The 20,818-nt window shown below is 42.4% G+C and overlaps 1 protein-coding gene across 1 annotated transcript in view; it reads left to right on the top strand.

Moving 5' to 3' along the window:
* arid3c (AT rich interactive domain 3C (BRIGHT-like)) overlaps window positions 1-20,818 on the top strand; it is a 60,798-nt gene that overhangs the window by 31,723 nt on the left and 8,257 nt on the right. The window contains exon 4 of the mRNA XM_042100079.1: window positions 10,360-10,432. Within this exon, the coding sequence (XP_041956013.1) occupies window positions 10,360-10,432 (73 nt within the window). The remainder of the gene's footprint in view (window positions 1-10,359; window positions 10,433-20,818) is intronic.

Here is a 20,818-nt window from a genome sequence, read left to right as displayed (position 1 = left end):
GCAGAGTCATTGTTCTCCTTCACCAAAGGTGGATTAAATGTCTGGGCTTGCTTATCTGTCAAGATTAGATGTCCTTATTGCAGATAATACCAGACAGGTTGAATTAGATGTTGGTAAAAAAAAAAAAAGAAGAAAACCCTGGCTTTCGTAAGACCATGTGAAACGTTTGCGGGCGTCGTAATTAATTCAGTGGGGTGTGCTGGAGAAAATAACATGGGAACCATCTTGTGTGTTTTTTTTTGTATTAATTGCAGCAGAAGGGATCGGGAAGCAGAGAAGCCATGATTAAAGAGACAGGAGGGGCAGTAAGGCGATTTGGCCCCTGAAATGATTTATTGTGCACCGTATAGCCTTTGCCTAAGCTGCAGGGCAAGTGTCTTTGATGTGGCGAAGATGAAGGGACCTGTGAATGCAGCAGAACATTTGAAAGCTTGTAATAATAGGGTAGGTCATTGTGGTCAGTGTGTTACAACACACCGGCAAGAGAGGAATATGAGAGGAGGGAAAGAGGGGGGAAAGTGAGAGGTTATCTTTATAAATCCATATAAATCTATAATAATCCCATATAAAACAGTATAAATCTATACAAATCCAATATAAATCCATAAAAAGTCATACATAGCAGGACTATATTTCATTTTGTAATAGAGAGCAGTCTATGTGGACCATGAACTAAACATCCATGTAGGCAGACAAATCGGCATTCACCATTCACCGTACTCAAATTCAAAATTCAAATACTACATCCATGTTCTATTTGAATGTAACCCTGTTTGACCAGTTTATATTAGATTAAGCTACGACACTTGAAGGGCTCCGGTTACTTTAACCCCTTTACTTCTGCTGAGCCCTGTGGCTCTGAACAAAAGGAGCTGGGTTACTCTAGCCGGCTCTCGCCCATGATTCACAGCCAAACAACAAATGTATAAAGATGTGCTTATGCCAAGTGGGTGTTACACACGCACCCACAGACACACACACACACACACACACAGACGCACACACACACACACACACACACACACACACACACACACACACACACACAGACGCACACACACACACACACACACACACAGACAGACGCGCACACACACACACGCACACACACACACACACACACACACACACACACACACACACCACAATGCACAATCACACATACAGGTCAAATTTACATTCTGCTTTGGCCGCACTTGTGTAAACACTTATGTTTGACTTGTAACCACGATGCCGCAAAAGCCAGGTCAGATTAAGCACATAACATGCTCCCGGCAGAAAAAATATGTCAGGTATGAACAACCACCTGCCCATCCCTTCCAAAATACCCTTTCAAAGGTCACGCTTGATAACGCGCTTCACAGACGCCACACCCACCCTAATGGCACAAGACAAGTCTGGGGGTAGAAAACCAGATCTCTCTAGTATTTCACACTTATACTTTACAGAGGGGAGATAGCAAAATGCACCATGGTCTTCTTGATTGGCTTTGGAAGAAAGCTTTCATGACTATAATAACAGCTACATTCTTATTAGGTTCTGAAACTCATCAATCAGTCAGTTTTAGGGATGTCTGTTTCAGTCTCTGATGAGAGTTTAATTTATTTGATAATTGTCAGGTACATTTCGATTGTATGTGGCATATACCTTACTCTTGTGAAACATTTTATTATAGCCTACTGTAATGCAAACATGTTCTGTATAAGTAGTAGACTGAGTTTTCTTTATTTGCTTTGGGTGTATCTGCGCATTTCTGCTTCTTGTAAAACGTCAAGAAAATGTCAGATGCCTGAAGCACTTCAGTAAATATAGATACGACCTTGATGAAACATGGACATCAAGAAACAGTTGTTAATCACGATGTATAATTCATCGGGTCACTTCTGCAGGAGAGCAGAGCCATGTGTCTCTGCTCTAATCCAAATGAAAGAGGAGAAATGTGAGTAAGGATGTGTTTTTCGCCATAATCCTTAAATTATATTACAGGACCGTGTCATTAACGTGTCTTGATTTTGTCATACGGGGCAGCGCGCCACCGGGGTAAATCTGGCGGATTGCGGGGGCCGTCTGGTTCTGGGGCGATTTGATTGGCGACCCGCTCGGGACCCATCTAAAAATAAAGGTAAATGTGAGTTTAGCAAAACCAGATGTGCGGCAACAGAGATGGAACCCCAAGAAAAAGAGAAAACAGGTTCCATTCATTTGCCGTGTCGCTCGAGTACGGTGCGCGGTAAGGCTGTTGTGGCTCATGCCTTCTGTGGTTTGGAAAATGACAAGTCTAAATAATGTAATGAGAGAGTGATAGGACACCAACGGGCTATTTGCATCCTCTGTGGACAGTGGCACTTTTTAGTGTTGCGCTGGTGTCTCTCATCGAGATTAGGGGTAGTCTGTGTTATTTAGAGTCTGTAATTGCGTCATAGGTGTTTTATTGTTTTGGACCTAAACTTCTTTAGGTAAATGTAAAATGATTCAGTAATTTCTTTTCTATATGTAAAAAGATTAAAATTCCTTTAAAGAGCCTTGTATATCGGAACTCCCTCTATTACCGTCGGTCCCGTATTTCCACCGTCTTGCGTGTATGTGTCACTTAATCTCCATTTCTATACAAACCAAGACAGCGGATTCCTAAAGAAACGCAAGCACCCACACCATAGGTGTATCTAAATTAGCTATGTACCAAAAATTTCATTTTACCGTGACTCGAAGAGCTGTAAACAGTGTTGTAAGGCTGCGTGTACACATCCGCTTGGAGCTCCAGTGGAATTTTAATTTCATGACGAGAATTCTCGGTCTAACCGTTCATGTGCCGTTGAAACGGCGTAAATAGGCGACCCATCAGGCCAGCATTATAACTCCGAGCATGGTAAACAAAATCGGATAGTTCAGGCAGTAATGCTCCCTTTAAGAACCAAACCAGATTTTGTTTAAATCTACACACCTATGGCTACTGAAAAATGTAAGGTTCATTTAGCAAATGTTATTTTGAAGTGTTAAAAAACATCATTGTTTTAGAATTTCCGAACAAAAGTGGTGATAATTGGGGGTGTTACGATAGACTCATTGAGCATGTATATTTTCACTTTGATATACTGTAATACGTTTTTGTATGTATGTATGATTCTACACATACAGTATGTGTGTAGGGTGGGTTTCTACATAATGGTCAGAATTGTGTGGAAAGAGAAATGGTCCCTTCAATGAGTGAATAAGAATGGCCCACAGAGATAGATTTAGACTCTGCAGCCCTAAAAATAAATACCCAAGCAAGTAAGTAACTGTGCAGGGTCATTCATGACAGCACAGACATTCAGTTAACTCAAAAATGTGTGCCCCCTTCTTTTTTGGCCCTATATTTTCCCTCCTTCATGATGTGGTGGAAAGTAATGGTGGAAACCTGGTTTGCCATTAGTGAAAAAACAGCTAAATATATCTTAAATTGTTTATCAAGGATTAGCAAACGTGTCAGGACAAATAGTCCTGGAAAAGAAAAAAAAATGTTGACCAAACGTCTGTTCCATTCTCCATCACTGTACATACTTAAGCTCAGTTTGTAATATTTAACTTGTCATCCGTTAACTATTACATTATATGGCTGGTGGATTAAAAAAGCACTGAATGTCTTAGTAGAGATTTCATCATGTTAGAGAGCCAGATGAGAAGGATCATTCTTAGAAAAAAGTTAATTGGCAACAGATACAGATAGAGTGACATGGGTCATGGTGACATGGGAGTTTATTTGCTCCAGATCTCTTGTTTCTGCTTCAGACCTGGATAACTCCCCCCTCGGTGTATAGGTCCACTCTCTGAAAATAAACCTACGTGTCACCAAACTAAAGGTCACCTGCATGAAAACGAACAGTAACAACTCAGGGCAAAGACTGTGAAGGTTGCAAAGCCACTCTGGTCATAGCCTACCGAGCTTTCATCCACGCGTTATGAAACATCCCCTAAGGTCTTTCAGTCTTTTTCATTGCATTCATACTACCTCTGACAGTTTCTTTATATTGCAAAAGGCAAGACAAGTTGCCCATGTCCCTGGAAGCATTCTTTAAGTGATGTGTACTTATTATTTGAGTATTGACACAGTACTTTTCATGGTAGTACATGTGATAAAAACATGATAGACTTGGGCTTAGAATGTTAGTGAAGTTTAGTTACACATAAGTAAGGGATAATGGACGACGCAGTGTTCAATTAACAGAAATGAATGCATGGTCGAGGTTGTTTAAACCGTTTAAACCTTGTAAATATACAGCACAATATGCTTAGACTTCACCTAAGCTAAACTTGGTGGTTATTTTGGGGTTATTTGGGGGTTTTTTTCTCTCTCATTAACAGCAGTCAGTAGTGGTGCTTGTAACTGTCATGCCAACCATACAAACAGTCTCCTTCCCTTACACTCCGCTCCGCACACCGTTACAGTATCCTCCTCTCTCTCTCTCTCTCTCTCTCTCTCTCTCTCTCTCTCTCTCTCTCTCTCTCTCTCTCTCTCTCTCTATCTCTCTCTCTCTCTCTCTCTCTGTGCAAAACGGAGTGACCCCTGCTCGAGGCACGGTGGCGGCAACACCCGTAAAATAACACTTAGCGCTGCCAATATGTGGTCAACTCACTGCCTCTTAATCCAGCCCATCAGCTCAAGGACCCAGCAAATCCCATTAGGGGGCGGCTCCATCGCCATCGGAGACAAAGATCGACTCCTCATATTAGCTTACACATCCCATTATGTCAGTGGCGCATGGCAGAAGCACCCTCTGTGGAGAGTAGAATTGTGTGTGTGTGTGGGGGGTGGGGGGGGGGGGGGTATACGTGTTGGGGAGGCACCAAGTTGGAGGAGTGCCAGCATGACCAGGCGTGCTGTTTTCTAATTAACTCCTGGCCTCAGCACGCGCACACACACACAGCATTGTTGAGGCCACCTCCAGCTCGCGGGGTTCATACAAGACTGATGCGCCACCTCATAATCTAGTTGCACACCCATTCATACACATACACACACACACACACACATGCACAAGCACCTGTGCACAAGCAGACTTACATGGACATGAACACGTGTTTGCGCTCTCTCGCATTCACACTCTCATACACACACACACACACACACACACACACACGCTCCCACTTTCTTTCCTGCCACTTTCTATCCCTCTCTCCCTCTCTGTCTCTCTCTTTCACTCACACAAACACACACACACACACACACACACACACACACACACTTCTGAACACACTTCTGCTGCTCTTACATAACTTGCACCACTATGCCACTTGCATACTTAGGTCCAACAGAACTACCTCAGCCATTTATTGGCCTGACTTTTGCACTATTATATTGACTGTCTACTGTATGCACAATTGCACAATTTCAACCCAAATTTTGCTGCTCTTATTTCTTCATTGTATGTGCCTTCTTATTTACTTTTTATATTGTTTACTTGAATGTTATGTTTGTCTGTGGACCTAATTGGTAAAATATGTCTTGTCTCCACCGTGGGAAAGTGGGAAACGTAATTTCGATCTCTTTGTATGTCTTGACATGTGAAGAAATAAAGCAGACTTTGACTTTGACACACACACACACACACACACACACACACACACACACACACACACACACACACACACACACACACACACACACATTCCCATGGAGTTCTCAGGCTTCTTTGGATTTGGTAGCACTTGGCACACAGCTCTGGCTCAGTACAGTTCAGTATTCACCTACGCTTGCACCACACACAGTCACAGCAGAGCCCTGCACGATGGGAAATGGTGTGTGAGTGTGTGTGTGTGTGTGTGTGTTTGTGTGTGTTTGTGAGATTCATTATCCAGCCAACCCCCCTTGCTGCCCCCCCCCCCCCCCATCCTTACACTCCCCCGTAATGAATCTTATAAATAATGAGCAGTGGTGATGACTCCTGTGCTGTTGTTCATCTCGCTCATTCATATTTCATCACTTTGTACTAGACTTTTCCCCTCCTTTCTGGGAAGTGTGACAGCATAATCCTGCCAGTAATGTTCCAGATGAAGAAATGACTCACAATTACGTAGAATCACTATGTGTCTGTATGAATGCAAACAATTAGTGAGTTTTTACAATGCGTGTAAATGTGTCCTTCCCTTTTCAAATGAACTCAATTGTTTGAGGAATTGGCAGACACGCATGGCATTTTATATTCACGTTCCATCTTTTGCATCAGCAGCTGTGAATAAGAGTTGTTTGTCATGGCCTGTCCACACCACTGGCCTTGCAGTACAGTTGGAGATAGTATTGCTGATGACAGGAACAGCAAGGCCAACAATACACCAATCATGAGGCTGACAGGCAGAAAAACTGGTTGAATAAGCCTGTGGCAGTCTCCAGATCTACCACAACAACAATCGATAAGATGCCTTGCAATGATAGGTGGACACAGGAAGACCATGGTCCAGTTGTGTGGTAAAAGCAGGAGTACATGGAGAGAGAGAGAGAGAGAGAGAGAGAGACAGACTCATATGTGTGTATTCATATATCTACGCTCAGCACAACACCAGAGGTTACCATGAGAGTTACATATGATTACACATTACATATGATAGTGTTTTCAGAAAGAGACAGAGAGACAGAAAAAGAGACTGATTGTTTATGGCAAGAGAGAAAAATAGAGAACAGATGTTATCAGATTGTGGAGGTATGAGAGGGAAAGCTCTGGGGTGTGGAGGCCACATGCAAGTCTGGATGACAAAGAGTCAAACAAAAACCATTGATGCCTTGGAAAATAAATGTCATTGTTTTTTAAGCGAGCTCCAGAACAATGGAGATAGACTTAAAAAAACAAACAACACATAAAATGACATTTACTTTATTTGAGAATTCCCTCATTGACATTCCCTCATCATAAAATGTCTCTTTAATGAGACATGAACTTTAGAATGACCTCTAATTTTATATAATTGATTATTACACATCAAGCTAATTTTCACAAAGTTACTCGTGTATATTGAGCTTTTTGAAATGCCAAAGTCGCAGGAAGAATGCTACCCTGGCGATAACAAAGACGAGACATCCTCCGTAAAAACCAGCAGGTCCAGGCAGCGCCACAAGCTCGCCGGAGTGCTGTTTAATATTTACAAGGTCACAGAGGCAGTGAGTGATTGAGCTGCGAGCGTGTCTTAATTTCAACAGTCTCTCCTCCCGCGAGCAGACCAAAGCCGCCCCTGTCTCCTACAGATGACGTGACGCAGGTCAGGACAGCAGTGCCTAAAGGTTTAGTTGAACCCGGGTTCAACCAAGCTCTATCAAGGTTTTAGCTGCCTCACTGTCAATTACCTTTGACACCAAAAAACAAATGGAGGCAAAAGGAATTTACATGGCTAAATGTCACCTTACCCACCGCCCCCTCTGTGATAAAAAAAGAAAAGAGAAACACGAATTACCAGATACCAGGTCATGTAGTAAATTGACTGGCTGTGGGTGTATAAACAAAGGCAGCATTTGTTCCTGATTTGCTTTATGAGCAGACCTCGCCTGTATCCAGGGAAAAGAGCTGCACTCAGTCTACTATTAACTTATAAGTAAGATAAAAAACAAAATCATGGGTTTTTTACTAGAAATGTGTGGTCTGAATGTTCCTCAGCCATTTAAATTTCAATTGTTGAGCCGAGAGCCTTTTTATACATACTATTGTAAAGAGCTCCCTCTACTGAAATTCTGGTATGATGCCTCTTATCAGATTGCTCTTCTAAAGTCATGAGAGACTAATCTGATTGCTCACAGAGCTACTCATGTTAGTGACTGGGAGTAGTGAAAAGCTCTGACAGCATTCCTCAATGGACATTTCAACTAGAAATCTTAATACATATTCAACAGCTATCTCAGGAGCTTTAACCCTTTCTTATTTTTCTCATGGCATTTCAAATAGCTTCAGAAAGCCAACTGTGAAAGCTTTGTTTTTGTTACAGTAATTTCCCAGTTGTACGATCTTCATTTTGTATTTCCATCTTTTTGACTGCAATAATTCTTGCAATTTCTTATAGGCAAATAATTCCACCTTTATCCCATGTTATGCCGCCATTATCTCTTAATGTTTTGTGTCTCCCTCTTTCCTTGTGTCCATGCATCCATACATGTATAAGCTCCAGCCCAACCAAGGTTGAGTCAGGGCATGGCAGAGTCCGACACGGAGGTTGTGACCACAGAGTTTGTCCCAGTAAGCAGCCCGTGTCACTCAAGGCAGACAGAAATGATTTACAAGCCCCATAGCCAAACCACAAGCTAACCAGGGTTGCGAGTCACTAAGGGAGAGAGGCTAAGGTCAGTTTGAACTCCCCGACAGCAATGGTTTGATGCACGACGGCAAGTAAGCCAGACCTATCAGAAGCCCATGCATGTCCCTTTTCCCCCCTCAGCCACCAGTGACTTCTTGACATTTTGTACTGTGAGTTTTAGTGCAAAGCATGTGTTTTTTTTAAAATCAGGTTTGGATTGGTTTTGTGTTTCTCTAGACCTCTCTTTCTTTCCCAATCAATAAATACATCAGTCAATATAAATCAATGAAAAGCATTTGATTACAAATGATCTGTGTGACTTTTTGTTCAAGGATATGTTTTGAAGCACATTTTGAGGAGGCATACAGAGAGCAGGGCAGGATAATGCATTTTCCACTTACGTCTTCCCTTTGTGAATAATGCATAAGGAGAGGATGTAATGGTGCGGAGGTACTGAAAGCTATAGATTAAGGGCTCATATCCATTATTCCAGGAGAGTAGGGATAGCACTGACAGGCCGTCAGATTCCAGAGTGCCACCCCTCATGTTCTCATGTCTGGATCCCCCGTTACTCCGGCATGGAGGAGTGCGACTTACGGGCGGTTGGCTGTGAATATGGGTCAGCAGGACGATGACTAAGTCTCTCCGAGGCGTGTGCGATTGGTATATTTGTTTTACAGATCTGTAGGCAAGAGAGGAATGTGCAACTCCTCAGTTTGTCCAAAGTGACCTCTTACATCCTCTCTTTTAACTAAGACAGAGAAAACAGGACAGTCAGGTTAAATGCCTCGTGTGTCAACCAACAGGGTTTGTTTTGTATTGCTACAGTCTACCTGATGAAGCACCCTCACAAGTTCCGTGCACACTTGCATTGCCAGACTGGCCACCGCTCATTCTATCTAATGCAGTAGTTGTAGACAAATATATTCATTATGCAAGTGAATAACTTAGTAGACACAATATTCTATATGCACTTATGACTGACAAGTGAAACAGAAAATTACATGGATTGATGTGCAATAGCATTTTTCAGTGGTGAGAGCGATAAGCTGAAGTGCACTTTTAAGATAGCTTGGCTCTTACAACACAAAACCTTTGCCATCCCTTTATAATTCTTTCGCTCTCTATAGGGGGTCAATGGAGAGATCTTTACAGAGGCGCAAAACCTTCAGCGCTGAGTCTCTCTCTGCTGAGCTTCTCCGTGTGACAGGCAGTTGTGTGTCGCACCCCTCCCCCCTTCTGCCCCTCCAGAAGCCCAGTCCAGCCCATTGATTGGATTGGTCCTTTAATATTGGTGACAACTAACACACTCTTAAATGATCAGTTATTATCTCTGGGGTCTCGTTCGGCGTGCCCCCGCTGCTTTGAAAGGTCATCCTTCTGTCTTCCTGTATCGATCCCTGACCCGACCGCTAACATGGCCCACGACTTATTGAGAGTGAAGGTTGAGTAACATATTTCCATCAGGTTGCAACCTTTTTGCGCAGGAACTGTTCTTAAAAGGCTCTTTGGCTCCACGTCTACTTCCTGAATAGACTAGGAATAGGAACATAATGGAAAAGCCCATAAGGGAAAAAGCCAAAGAGAGAGTAGGCCTTAACATACATGCAGCATTATATATATACCGATAAAAAAGAAGGAATGTATGGACTTATTGACAATATTAAGCACTTCTCTCCTGGAAAAGGGAAAAAAAAGAAAATTCTAGTCTTTCAAAAGGAAAGCTACTTTCTCAGTGCAGTTAATACAAAAAATATTTATTTTGCTATGAAATAAATCCTTTTTGTTTTGTTTTGCATGACATTATTCTTATATTTTATTAAATTATGTTGTATGTTGACTTCTTTTTTATTTTCTTTCAAAGACTTCCTTTTAAAAAGAGGCTTCACAGAATGATAGTGTTTTTCTCGTTTACCATCTGATATGTATTCTGTGAATGTTGTGAAGGAGGAATATTTGTCGATGATTTCCTTCTTTTCCTTCTTGTTTTGACTATAGTTGTATAAGAATTCAAACCACAAGAGCAATCTCTTTCCATGCTTACGTGCTACTTAACACAGACCAGTACTTGCAAGCCTCTGCTTATCACTGTTCCTCTTTTCTCCACAGCTGTACGAGCTGGATGATGACGTGAAGAGAAAAGAGTTTCTCGACGACCTCTTCAGTTTTATGCAGAAAAGAGGTGAGTTGTGTGTGTGTGAGAGCTAGTTCTGAACGTTTGCTCCCTCATATATGCGCACACACACACACACACACACACACACACACACACACACACACACACACACATACACACACACAGATGCGACACACATGCCTACCGACATCTGAGTCAGGAATGTATATGGCCCTGATTTGGCACAGATGTGCTAGATCCAGACCACCTTTGGCCCCGGCGCGGCCCGTCTCTGGCCTGCAGTCACATGCTATCTGCTATATGAGTTGCATAAGGTATGTACGGGGCTGTGACCTGGTGTTCTTTACAAGTGATTACATGCAACGTGTAAGCTACTGGTATGGTAAATACTGGTGTGTCGGGGCCTGCTCAAGTGCAACTTTTGAGTCGAGAATAGATAGTGTGGGACTCAACAAACTTGTGAAGATGTGTCTCTGTTCAAGAGATTCTGACTTTCCAACGAGGTGGCTACAATAACCGGGACTTTAAAAATAAAAAACAAATGGCATGTCCGCTGATTGAGCCAAACAGATACTGTAAATGGAGGCAGCATCATACATGTTTGTATTGACTGTACACATTGATCAAGATCACATTGGTTAAGATCTGTGTGTCCTGTTTATAATTTACCTATCTATAGCCATAAACCGCCATAATCATTCCTAGATAAACGTCATTAACCACTGTAGGAATTCTTTAAAGAGGGCCAGTCCCAGTTAATAGAGTGGGATGTCTTACTAAACTATATATTTTATCTATCCTGTACTTGTTAATGACAGTTTGTGCTGTACAGGTACAGTAAATGTCATGCAAACTGCATGTGGATCTTTTCATATGAAGCAGTATAGCCATTCACTTTAGCCATTCACTCAGCAGCAGTGACCACCTCATTAGTTCAAGGACATACTGTATGTACTTGTTTATTTCCAAACATTTTAATGATGAATCTTATTTTCTTATTTTGTTTAGCTTTGACAACAACCAGCTTACTTTGCTGAAAGTGTTGCAGGATTCACACAATATATTCTACCTAAATACTTCAAAATAAAATTGCTTTAGTTGTAATTATTCTAAAGTTGAATTAACATTAACTTTTGCTTTGGAAATATCCCAATATCAAAACAATGAAATCTAACTAATCTATGGATTTCATCAAAGGATGTTATTACTCTGTTTTGTTTAAAATGCAGCATCCTGAGTCCTGAAAAATACATTTGTGAGAAAAGGGGGTCATCAGGTTTTTGGTTGTTTTTAGTCTTGCTTTGCCTGTTTTGAAGTTTAGGATTCCAACTGATCTTACAGATAACACCAGGTTTTGTTTCCTAAGGAGACACAAAGAGTAAGTAAGAAAGAGATCTACAGACACACACACACACAGAGAGAGAGAGAGAGAGGGAGAAAGAGAGAGAGAAGACGTTTGATACTGATGTGTTGGAGTTCCTCCTGACTCCTATCTGACAAGCATCAGCTCTGCTGTTTGTTTTCTGCCCGCTGGGAGATTAGGTGAAAAACACTGGGCCAGTGATGTGTGTGTGTGTGTGTGTGTGTGTGTGTGTGTGTGTGTGTGTGTGTGTGTTGGGGGAGGGGAGGGCCACATCCTGCAATTATGTCAGACCGGGCCGATCCGTAATGACTTTCCAGCCACGGCGGCTGGTGAGGGGCACCAGCGCCACACTTTCCCACACTACCGGCACGGAGGGTATCAGGGCTCCGGCCGTTTATTGGGGAAATGGATCAGCTCGAGAGGCCTTGTGTAATATAAGGAAGTGAACTAGCCCGCGAGTTTGAAAGAAAAAAAGAAAAGAAGAGAACAGAAAAGGGTTCAACACAATGACTGAACTATTTTGAGAGCGCAGGACCTGCGTGTGGCATGTTTTTGTTATTCTGTTGGGAACGTTCTGTGGGGTTTTTTCTTGCTTGAAGTTTGCTTTTGTAATGTTAAGCTACTTAGCATAGTTAGTTTGTTAGCATCTGCTCTCTTCAAAAAACATCCCAACTGAAATCATCACTTAAGGGTGAGGTTGACCTTTATAACGTATGTTTAGCCAGAATTCCTATCAACCTGCAGGGCCTGCGATATAATCACCCTTCACTTGATGAACGATGTGAATTGTCTGATATACGCCTCCGTCTCCGTGTCCCATCGAAACCTGCTCGACGAACATCTGTGACAGAACTTGCTCGGTTATACAGTGGGGAATTAGTTTATTATCTCGGAGGGCGTAACAAACAAAAAACCTAAAAAACGCAGCCAGTTCTCTCAGCAGAGAGGTGGGTGGGGGCGAAGGTGGAACCTAGCATTTAATCCACTAATGATGGATGTGCGTACAACTGACAGTTTGATGTCTCACTACAGAGCTCGGGTGACCTGTTGTGCAAGGCAGCTGCATACTCACAAAGGTTGTTTGGTATCTGTCATTTCTCTGTTGCCATGTGGTATCTAGCCCCAGACATTTATGACCTCTGGAAGGTAGATTAATACAGATAGCACGAGTTGCAGACATTCCAGTTAAATGTTGGCCTTTAGTGAGAATTAAGTATAGGTCAGTAACACTGTTGTCTGTATTTGGAGAAGTGGATTTCCTCACTATTATTATCCTTGGTTTTTGGGGACTCTGGTTAACCATGGTAAATGTTAGTTTTGCTTGGCGTGTAAAACAGAGTGTAATTCAAATATGACTCATTAGATGAAGAAATTGTCCAGTGATGTCTGACTCTAGTGTCTGGGTCTCAGCTTGTCAGGCCAAGCAACACTATTCAGCCGACAGAGCGGAATCCTTAAGGTAACTCTGTCAATTACACCACAAGATACTTCACTCACCCCTCACTGTCATACAGCTTAGCGTTGTAGTCGAGCGTCCGCCTCTAAAATAGGAACACTCCTGGTGTTAAAGTCTGAGGCCTTCCAGGTAATGCTGCCGTTTAAAAGGGCCTGATTTATTGGCGGCTAAAATGAGACTGAAAGACAAGGTGTGTATGACTCATCTCTCATTCTCTCTCTCTGACTCTCTCTCCCTCTATGTCTCCCTTGCCCCCCCTCTCTCTCTCTCTCACCCCTCCCCCTCTCATTCTCTCTTTCTCCCATAGAGCATACCTGTCAAGTGTGTCATACTTCTGATGACAGGAATATGTCTCTGTTTTATCACGGCTAATGCTCCTGCATAGGTTGCCCGGTGAGGAGCCTGTGTGTCTGTGATGGCCCGGCATAAATATGCAAAGCGTGGCTGTCATCTCACCCGGCCACTGCATGCCTTAAATGCCTTAATGCAGCATTTTCTAACGCATTTGCTGAAAGAGTGTAATTAAACACCAGAACCTGCCTGGACTATAGCACATGGCGCACAGGATCCTGGGACAACCACCTCGGCATGCAGTATCACCATAGGCTGCACTGGACACAGTGCTGCTGTAGTTGAGTTTCATACGACTGGACAGCGGCTCTTGTTACACGTAGCCATTAAATTCACTTGGAATGATCGGTCGAATTAGTTTCGGCCCCTCTTTATTTACAGTCTCTTTATATAAACGGATGCGCTGAGGGTGTGGTTAGCACTTGATTTGTAGTTAGGATTACTTACAGTTAGTTACACAAGCTCATGGCATTTTGCATCACTTATGTATTTGACACATGATACATTATACACACTGTTTTCACAATCAGTGAACATCATTGAAAATCCAATTGCACAAATCCAAGACTAAAAGCAATGGCTTTTTCACCTCTACGTCAGGAGAATGGCATTCTGTTGGGATCCTTGAGGCAAAGATCAGATGAATTCCATTAGCCTCGGCGTGCACCAACAAAGCACTGACCTGTAGCCCCTCTGTCCCGAAGGCTCTGTGGATCACTTCTGCTTACAGATATAAATACTCCGCTTGCATAATCGCCAAGATGTAGACCTCATTGTTGGACCATGTTTTTCCACGCTTACGGCATGCAATATTCACGACCAGAATTAAGACATTACTAGCTATTGAACAAAGCATACAATAAGAGTGGCCTGGAGGGAACAGGATTATTTTCAGCTCTGTAGTGATCTGAGCTACTGTACAGTTCAGAACAACAATAATGAAAGCAGAAGAGAAGTTTGAATTCTGTCTGTGTGTGTGTGTGTGCGTGGGTGCGTGCGTGTGTCTGTGTGTGTGTGTGTGTGTGTGTGTGTGTGTGTGTGTGTGTGTGTGTGTGTGTGTGTGTGTGTGTGTGTGTGTGTGTGTGTGTGTGTATGAATAGGTTGCCTTGATAGGTTGGACTGAGTGACTGAGTTCATAATAATTCTCTAGATGCCATTCCACGGTGAGAGCACTGTGGGCATGAGCTATGTCCTATTTTATGATGTCCATTTTTGTAATAGGTGATTCACCCTCACGTTTGCACGTTTGACTTGAGTCACTTCCCTCTTGTCATTCATGGTGTGAGTGGTCCATAACATGTCAGTCATGGAAGTCATCATTGTTTTAGTCAAAATAAGATTTATTGCTCATTGGTTCTCTTTTTCATTGATGGCTGCACCATATTGTTACTCAATCAATGTGGCAATTGCCTTTCTGTCCCTGCCTTCTGCCCATCTCAATCTCTCTATCCCTCACTCACTCCCCTCTTTCTATCTACCTCTCTCTCTCTCTTTCTCTCTCTCTCCCTCTATGGTATTTTCTGTCAATATAGCTCCCTGTCACTCTTAAACAAGTGCTGTGGGATTGGCTGATGGCAGCTGGTCCTCTTCTTAAACGTTGTCTTCGTCACATTCTTAACATGTGACTCCTGCGCTGTAAGGCCACGTGTTCCTCTCGCACCTTGGTGATCCACAGAGTTTGCTATCATTTCACTGATGTGAATTACATACGACTTCAGTGTTAGCGCTGTCTGTTAACAGTGGCAGGTCATGTGATAAAGTCTGCGCTCCGCACTAATGCATTGACTTGTTTGTAGTCAGCGAATTTACCATGAATTCACATACAGAAGGCATGTGGCAGTTATCATAGAAAAGCAAAAGGGGCAAGCTGGAGAGAAGAGGGGAAGAAAGTTAAATATGTTTTATTATTGCAGCACAACATTGGAATTGTCTTGGTACAGCATGATGATAACTCAGTTCTACAGCAGAAAAAAACATCTAATCACACACAAAAAAAAGACACAAAAGTTTTATTTTAAAACCTTTGATCACGTTTTTTTTTTTTTTTTTTCACCTAGATTTTTATAATTGTATTTATGGGCATAACATGAAATGAAATATGGGACATTGAGAGTTGAGATCATTTGCTACCCTCAGCTCAGAGCTTTTGAGATCATTTGCTGGAAAGGACCTAATGAGAGGGGTAGTTAGTTTGTATTTCCCATTGGCCAACAGGAAGTATTGTGTGTCAGTGTAAACATTTGTAAGCTTGACTTAATCTCGCCTGTGGAATAGTAAGATAAAGAGCTGACTGTCAACTTCTGTTATGCGACTTGCCTAAAACTGCTCGTAACGTCTTACACTGCTCACGTTTAGTAAGTCTAAATACGGCTTTAAGCTGGCAGATGAAAGGTCATTGATTAAAGATACCACCTTATTTATAACCTGGACCCGTGTTGGTTACAGTGGAATCTGAGCCTCTGCCAGGCAAACATTCAGATGTGAAATTAATAGATGCGCTGTGTGTGCACTGACCAGCAGATTGCTGTTGATTCTGCACGCTATAACTGTGGGATCTTTCATCCCAGGAGCGCGTTCTGGCACGGGAAAGTTCTACGGGCCACATTTAGCAGGTATTTGTTTTCACAGGATGTCAAATTGTGTGTGTGAATTAAGATAACATTTTCATTTAAACAGGAAGGTCCGTGGTCAAATTTTGTAGCGTTAAAATAGCGAATGGCTCGTCAAAGGACTGTTTTTAAACACATGCTGCTGCAGACCTCTGTACATAAAGTCAACTTTTATTTAAAAACGCATCACTGTCAATAACATTGAATTCATTAAAAAGGGCTCACAGGTGTCTGGAGAATCTAGGTCAGAATAAAAATCAATTCAGCCATATTTATTTCCAGGTGGCTCTTATTGCACATCATCTGCCCACTAAACTATCATTGACCTATTTCAGAGGGGGGCCACCAGGTTTGCTCATTAGTTTTATTTCTGATGTATCACACCGTTATCATCTGATGTGGGAAGAAATGCAGAGGCAGCAGTCAATTCAGCTGTTGTTGTTAACAGAGCCCATCCAAGCCGTCGCTATAAAGTGATTCCACAGGCTAATGCTATTAAAAGATTTACAAACAGACATGGGAAAAAAAGGTTTGGCTCCTATTACACCTGGTGCACCAGCCTAACCCCCTCAGCAGTGGAGCGTAGACTGACAGCAGTCAACTTTGGCCTACAACACCAGAGTCATTTACAAAATAATCCTTACAGACAGTCAGTCAGTCAGTCAGTCAGGAGGCCTTAGGGGGTTTATCAGGCCAGTTTCAGAGGAGCAGTGGGCAGGAAGAAAAAGGGGCCGTCCCCTCTGGACAAATCATCCAGAGCTACTGATGCCACAGAGGGTAAAGTTAGATCATTTTACAGCTCAAATGCTACATTATCATTCTTAGCCTTTCCCACCCCCAACAATTGTTAAGTCTTAATACTCTCTCTCTCTCTCTCTCCCTCTCTCCTTTTCTCTCTATCTCCTATCTCTCACTCACACACACACACACACACACACACACACACACACACACACACACACACACACACACACAACATGATTATTACTGATTATGAGTCATCAGACGTGTTATATGTCAATGAGAGGCAACCAAAATGGTAAAATAGTATGTGAATGTGTCCGAATAATTTCATTAATGGATGAATGATTAGTGGAGGTCCCTTGGTCTCTCAAGCACTCTCTCAAGTAAATTCAAAACCAAGAACATTTGGGAGGTTAACAGGAGGTTAAAGAAATTGTCCGGTCCAGCTTTTTCGCATGTCACTGTTCCGATAGCACGCATCTTATACTCATTTCAGTCAGTCAGTGTGTGAATCATCTGTTAATGTTAGTGAAAACAGTAAGCTTTTTTCTTTTTTTTTAAAGGTGGTGCAGCAGGCTTTTTTGTCTAAAAAATGTTTGAGAAGCCGGATGAATTTGCAGGGGACTAAAAGTCACCTGTGTGGGGGTCTTTAATCTCTTTGTCTCACTCTCTTTCTCTGCATCCTCACATTGACCAGAGCATTAATGGAGTTGTGACAAGTACATCTTGTTAACATCCTGTTTTGGCATAGATCCATACCCTCAGTGCTGTCTGGAGTATGATGTATTACGAGTCATTTTTTGTTGCCAAACGGATCAGGCTGTATTTAAAACAGAGAACATAATTTTGAAGATTTCACATCATACAGTCACATATACTCACTCATGCATGTACAAACACCGTCGCATACAAACTGCTCCCCTATGCACATACATGTACGTATGTTCCCCAAACACACATACACATACCCTCAAACACCCCCTACACACACACACACAAACACACACACACACACACACACACACACACACACACACACACACACACACATTCGCTCACTCATGCACAGAGACTGTGTTGTCCAGATCAGTCAATGTGATACATATGATCCACTGGTTGAAGAGCAGCGTGATAATAGCATCCAGTGAAGTCAGCCAGTTATCAGTGTGGCCCGCGTCTGGTAACGAGGCCGAGCAGATGCTCGGTGTGGCTTCAACATCCAGTAGATCAAGTGACCCCCAGTTACCTGATAGGATACTACTTATAAAATAGTTTCCACACCGGTACTCTATTTTTGAAAAAATGTTCAGACATGAAAGACATAAAGGTGCAGCAAGCTGTTAATATCAAGAAATGTTGACTTCAGCTGTCGCCAACATAAACAACGCTCACCTCATTAACTGTCACCCAAACAGTCAGGGCAGCCTTTCTCCGAGAGTTAAAAGCTAAGAGTACATTCTTAAATTAATTTGTATTTGTGAATTTAAAGACCCCTCTCTAATTTATCTTGTGCTAGACAGATATTGAGACCGATTCGGTGCACAGTTTTTCTTTTTCCCAGTCGTGTTGGGCTTGAAAGTGAATTTGTGCCTGCGACTGCTGTCCCCATAGGCCTGGTCTGAGCCTGGGGGTCAGTGACACCCCCTCGATCCCCTGGCCCCTGCCATCATCAATCATAGGCTGCCATCGGTCTGTCATGGGGCTCTCTGTTTGTACAGAGATGGCTAGATCTCTTTTCAAATGCAATGCAAGTTTTTTTTCTCTTCCTCTTGAAGATTTGGAAAGACCCCCTACAGCAAACACATCAGCACAGGGGGAAAAAGTAATTGAAGTCAGAGGTTTTCATAGCAGTGCTGAACTAGTGCATAAAGTGATTTACAAATGCTGCCTACAAATTAACAAATACTAAAAGGACAAAAATATAATAAATGAAACAAATAATCATGTCATGGTTTGAACAGGCAAATGGATGGCAAATTCTAACAGCAGTGCAGAGCTACAGTAGTGCAGGGTTGAAGAATGTGATCTACACTAACCTACTGTCCAGCAGCCCCTGAGATCATTATAATCAGCCCCAGTGAGTGGCCTATCATGTGGTGTCATGTGACAAGTATTTAGGTTCTGTGCAGCATTGTATGTCACGATAGGCTGAATGAAAAGGGGGAAAAATGCAAATGTTTTCGTTTATCTTGATTTTGTGTTTTATTTATTTATTTATTTTAAGAAACTGGAACCAGGCTGTGGTCACTTCCACAAAGTGTTAAAGCAAGAAAGGCTGCCACATCAAACTCTATCTGGAAAATGAGCATTGACAGAGAGCAGAGTAAAGAAAAAAAGGCTTGACAGTCATGCTAACAACTTAGCTTTGTGTGGGCGAGTGACAGGTCCCATTTCAAATTCTGATTTCCTGCCGCAGGAACAATGGCAGTGTTATTATCCATTGTGTGCTGACAAATCTTCCGTTTGATTCATCATTTCCAGTGTGCGGAGGGTAGCAATTGATCGCTGTCCAGGCCCACCTCAGCAGTTTTTCTGTGGGGGAAAAAGTCTGCTTTTGTCTCAGCATAATTAGCAGGAATACTAATCGGCTGAATAGAGACCTACTTGAGAAGTGGCTCTAAAGAAGGAGTGGGGCCTTCGATCGCAACTCCACTAAATTTCCAGGATGCCATTGGTGGTGCTTAAGAGAGTTCACTGAATTTCCTTCCTAGCCTTGAACTCCATAGCTAAACTCTGACACACAAGATTAAAAAGCAAAAACCAACACTGTGTACCCAGGATGTGGAAATGTTTATGGTGATACAAGTGAACAAACATGGAGATATTTTCGTTATTTGTTATTTATACATCAAATGCTCTTGTTTTGATGACCTGCATGAACCAGAAGGAGGGTAGAGTTCACTGTTGTGTAGCCCAAAGCAGATTTCATCAAGTTCTTTCTAATGTGTAGAAGTATGCTCTTGATGTCATTCTAATTTCGTCGTTTTTCGCTCCCATGTGTCTATTTTTGACACATGCCACCTCTTAAGGAGGATGTCTAACTTCTTTTGTGTTGCCCGGCCGGACATGCGGACCTCCTAGACTTCTGTAGGGTCTGGTGGTGTGTATGTGTTTGTTTGTGTGTGTTTGGGGTGTGTGTAAGTGTGCATGTGTGTATCTGCATACTTCTGTCTTTAGGAACATTTTAGAGAGCACTTACTCCTGCTTGTTGCTCTCCAGTTCAATTAGGAGGTTTTTTTTTTCTCTCTAACACATGCCGATCAAGCTGTATTTTCTGCTGCACTGTCCGATCACGCCTTCATTTCATGGTTTGAAAGGCCAAGCAAACGAGGAGAGCTGTTCTCATTCAATTTGCTTGCATGAAGCGTAGAGGAGAGGATGCATCAGCAGCGAAGCCAAGCGAGCCGATGCCCGCTCTACCGATCGCCAAGCCTCCCCCCAACCCTCCAACCCCCACCTCCCCTTCAATGCCTCAATTACACATTTTTAGCGCGTGAGCGATTAGCTAGACGATTCCCACCAGAATTGGCGGAACGTGTTTTTTTCGCTTCACAATCCTTAATTCCTCATTGTCATAATGATCCATGGACTGATCAGATTGTTTCTGCTGACAAAAGACCATGGCCCCTTTATTCTGTATATCTCTTTCAGAGAATCACCGAGACAAATATATCACCGCAGGTATTGGAAGCACATAAATCTCTTTTTTAAATGAGCCTTGCTCAGGTTTAGATTCTGCCAGACAAAGGCTTTCGAGGAGCATTCTGTTATTTATTGCCCTAAACTCGTTTAGTTAGCCTTTGTGTATGTAGATAAATAATTGTTTTAAAGATCAACTCCTCGGCCACACATTATGAAGAGAATTGTTACAAAAGTGGTTTCAGGAGAGGCTCAGGCCAGGAATCGTC

This window comes from Alosa sapidissima, chromosome 8 (assembly GCF_018492685.1).
Source record: "Alosa sapidissima isolate fAloSap1 chromosome 8, fAloSap1.pri, whole genome shotgun sequence".
NCBI lineage: Eukaryota > Metazoa > Chordata > Actinopteri > Clupeiformes > Clupeidae > Alosa > Alosa sapidissima.
Note: the sequence above shows the minus strand (reverse complement) of the source record. Positions and strands in the feature narration are given on the sequence as shown.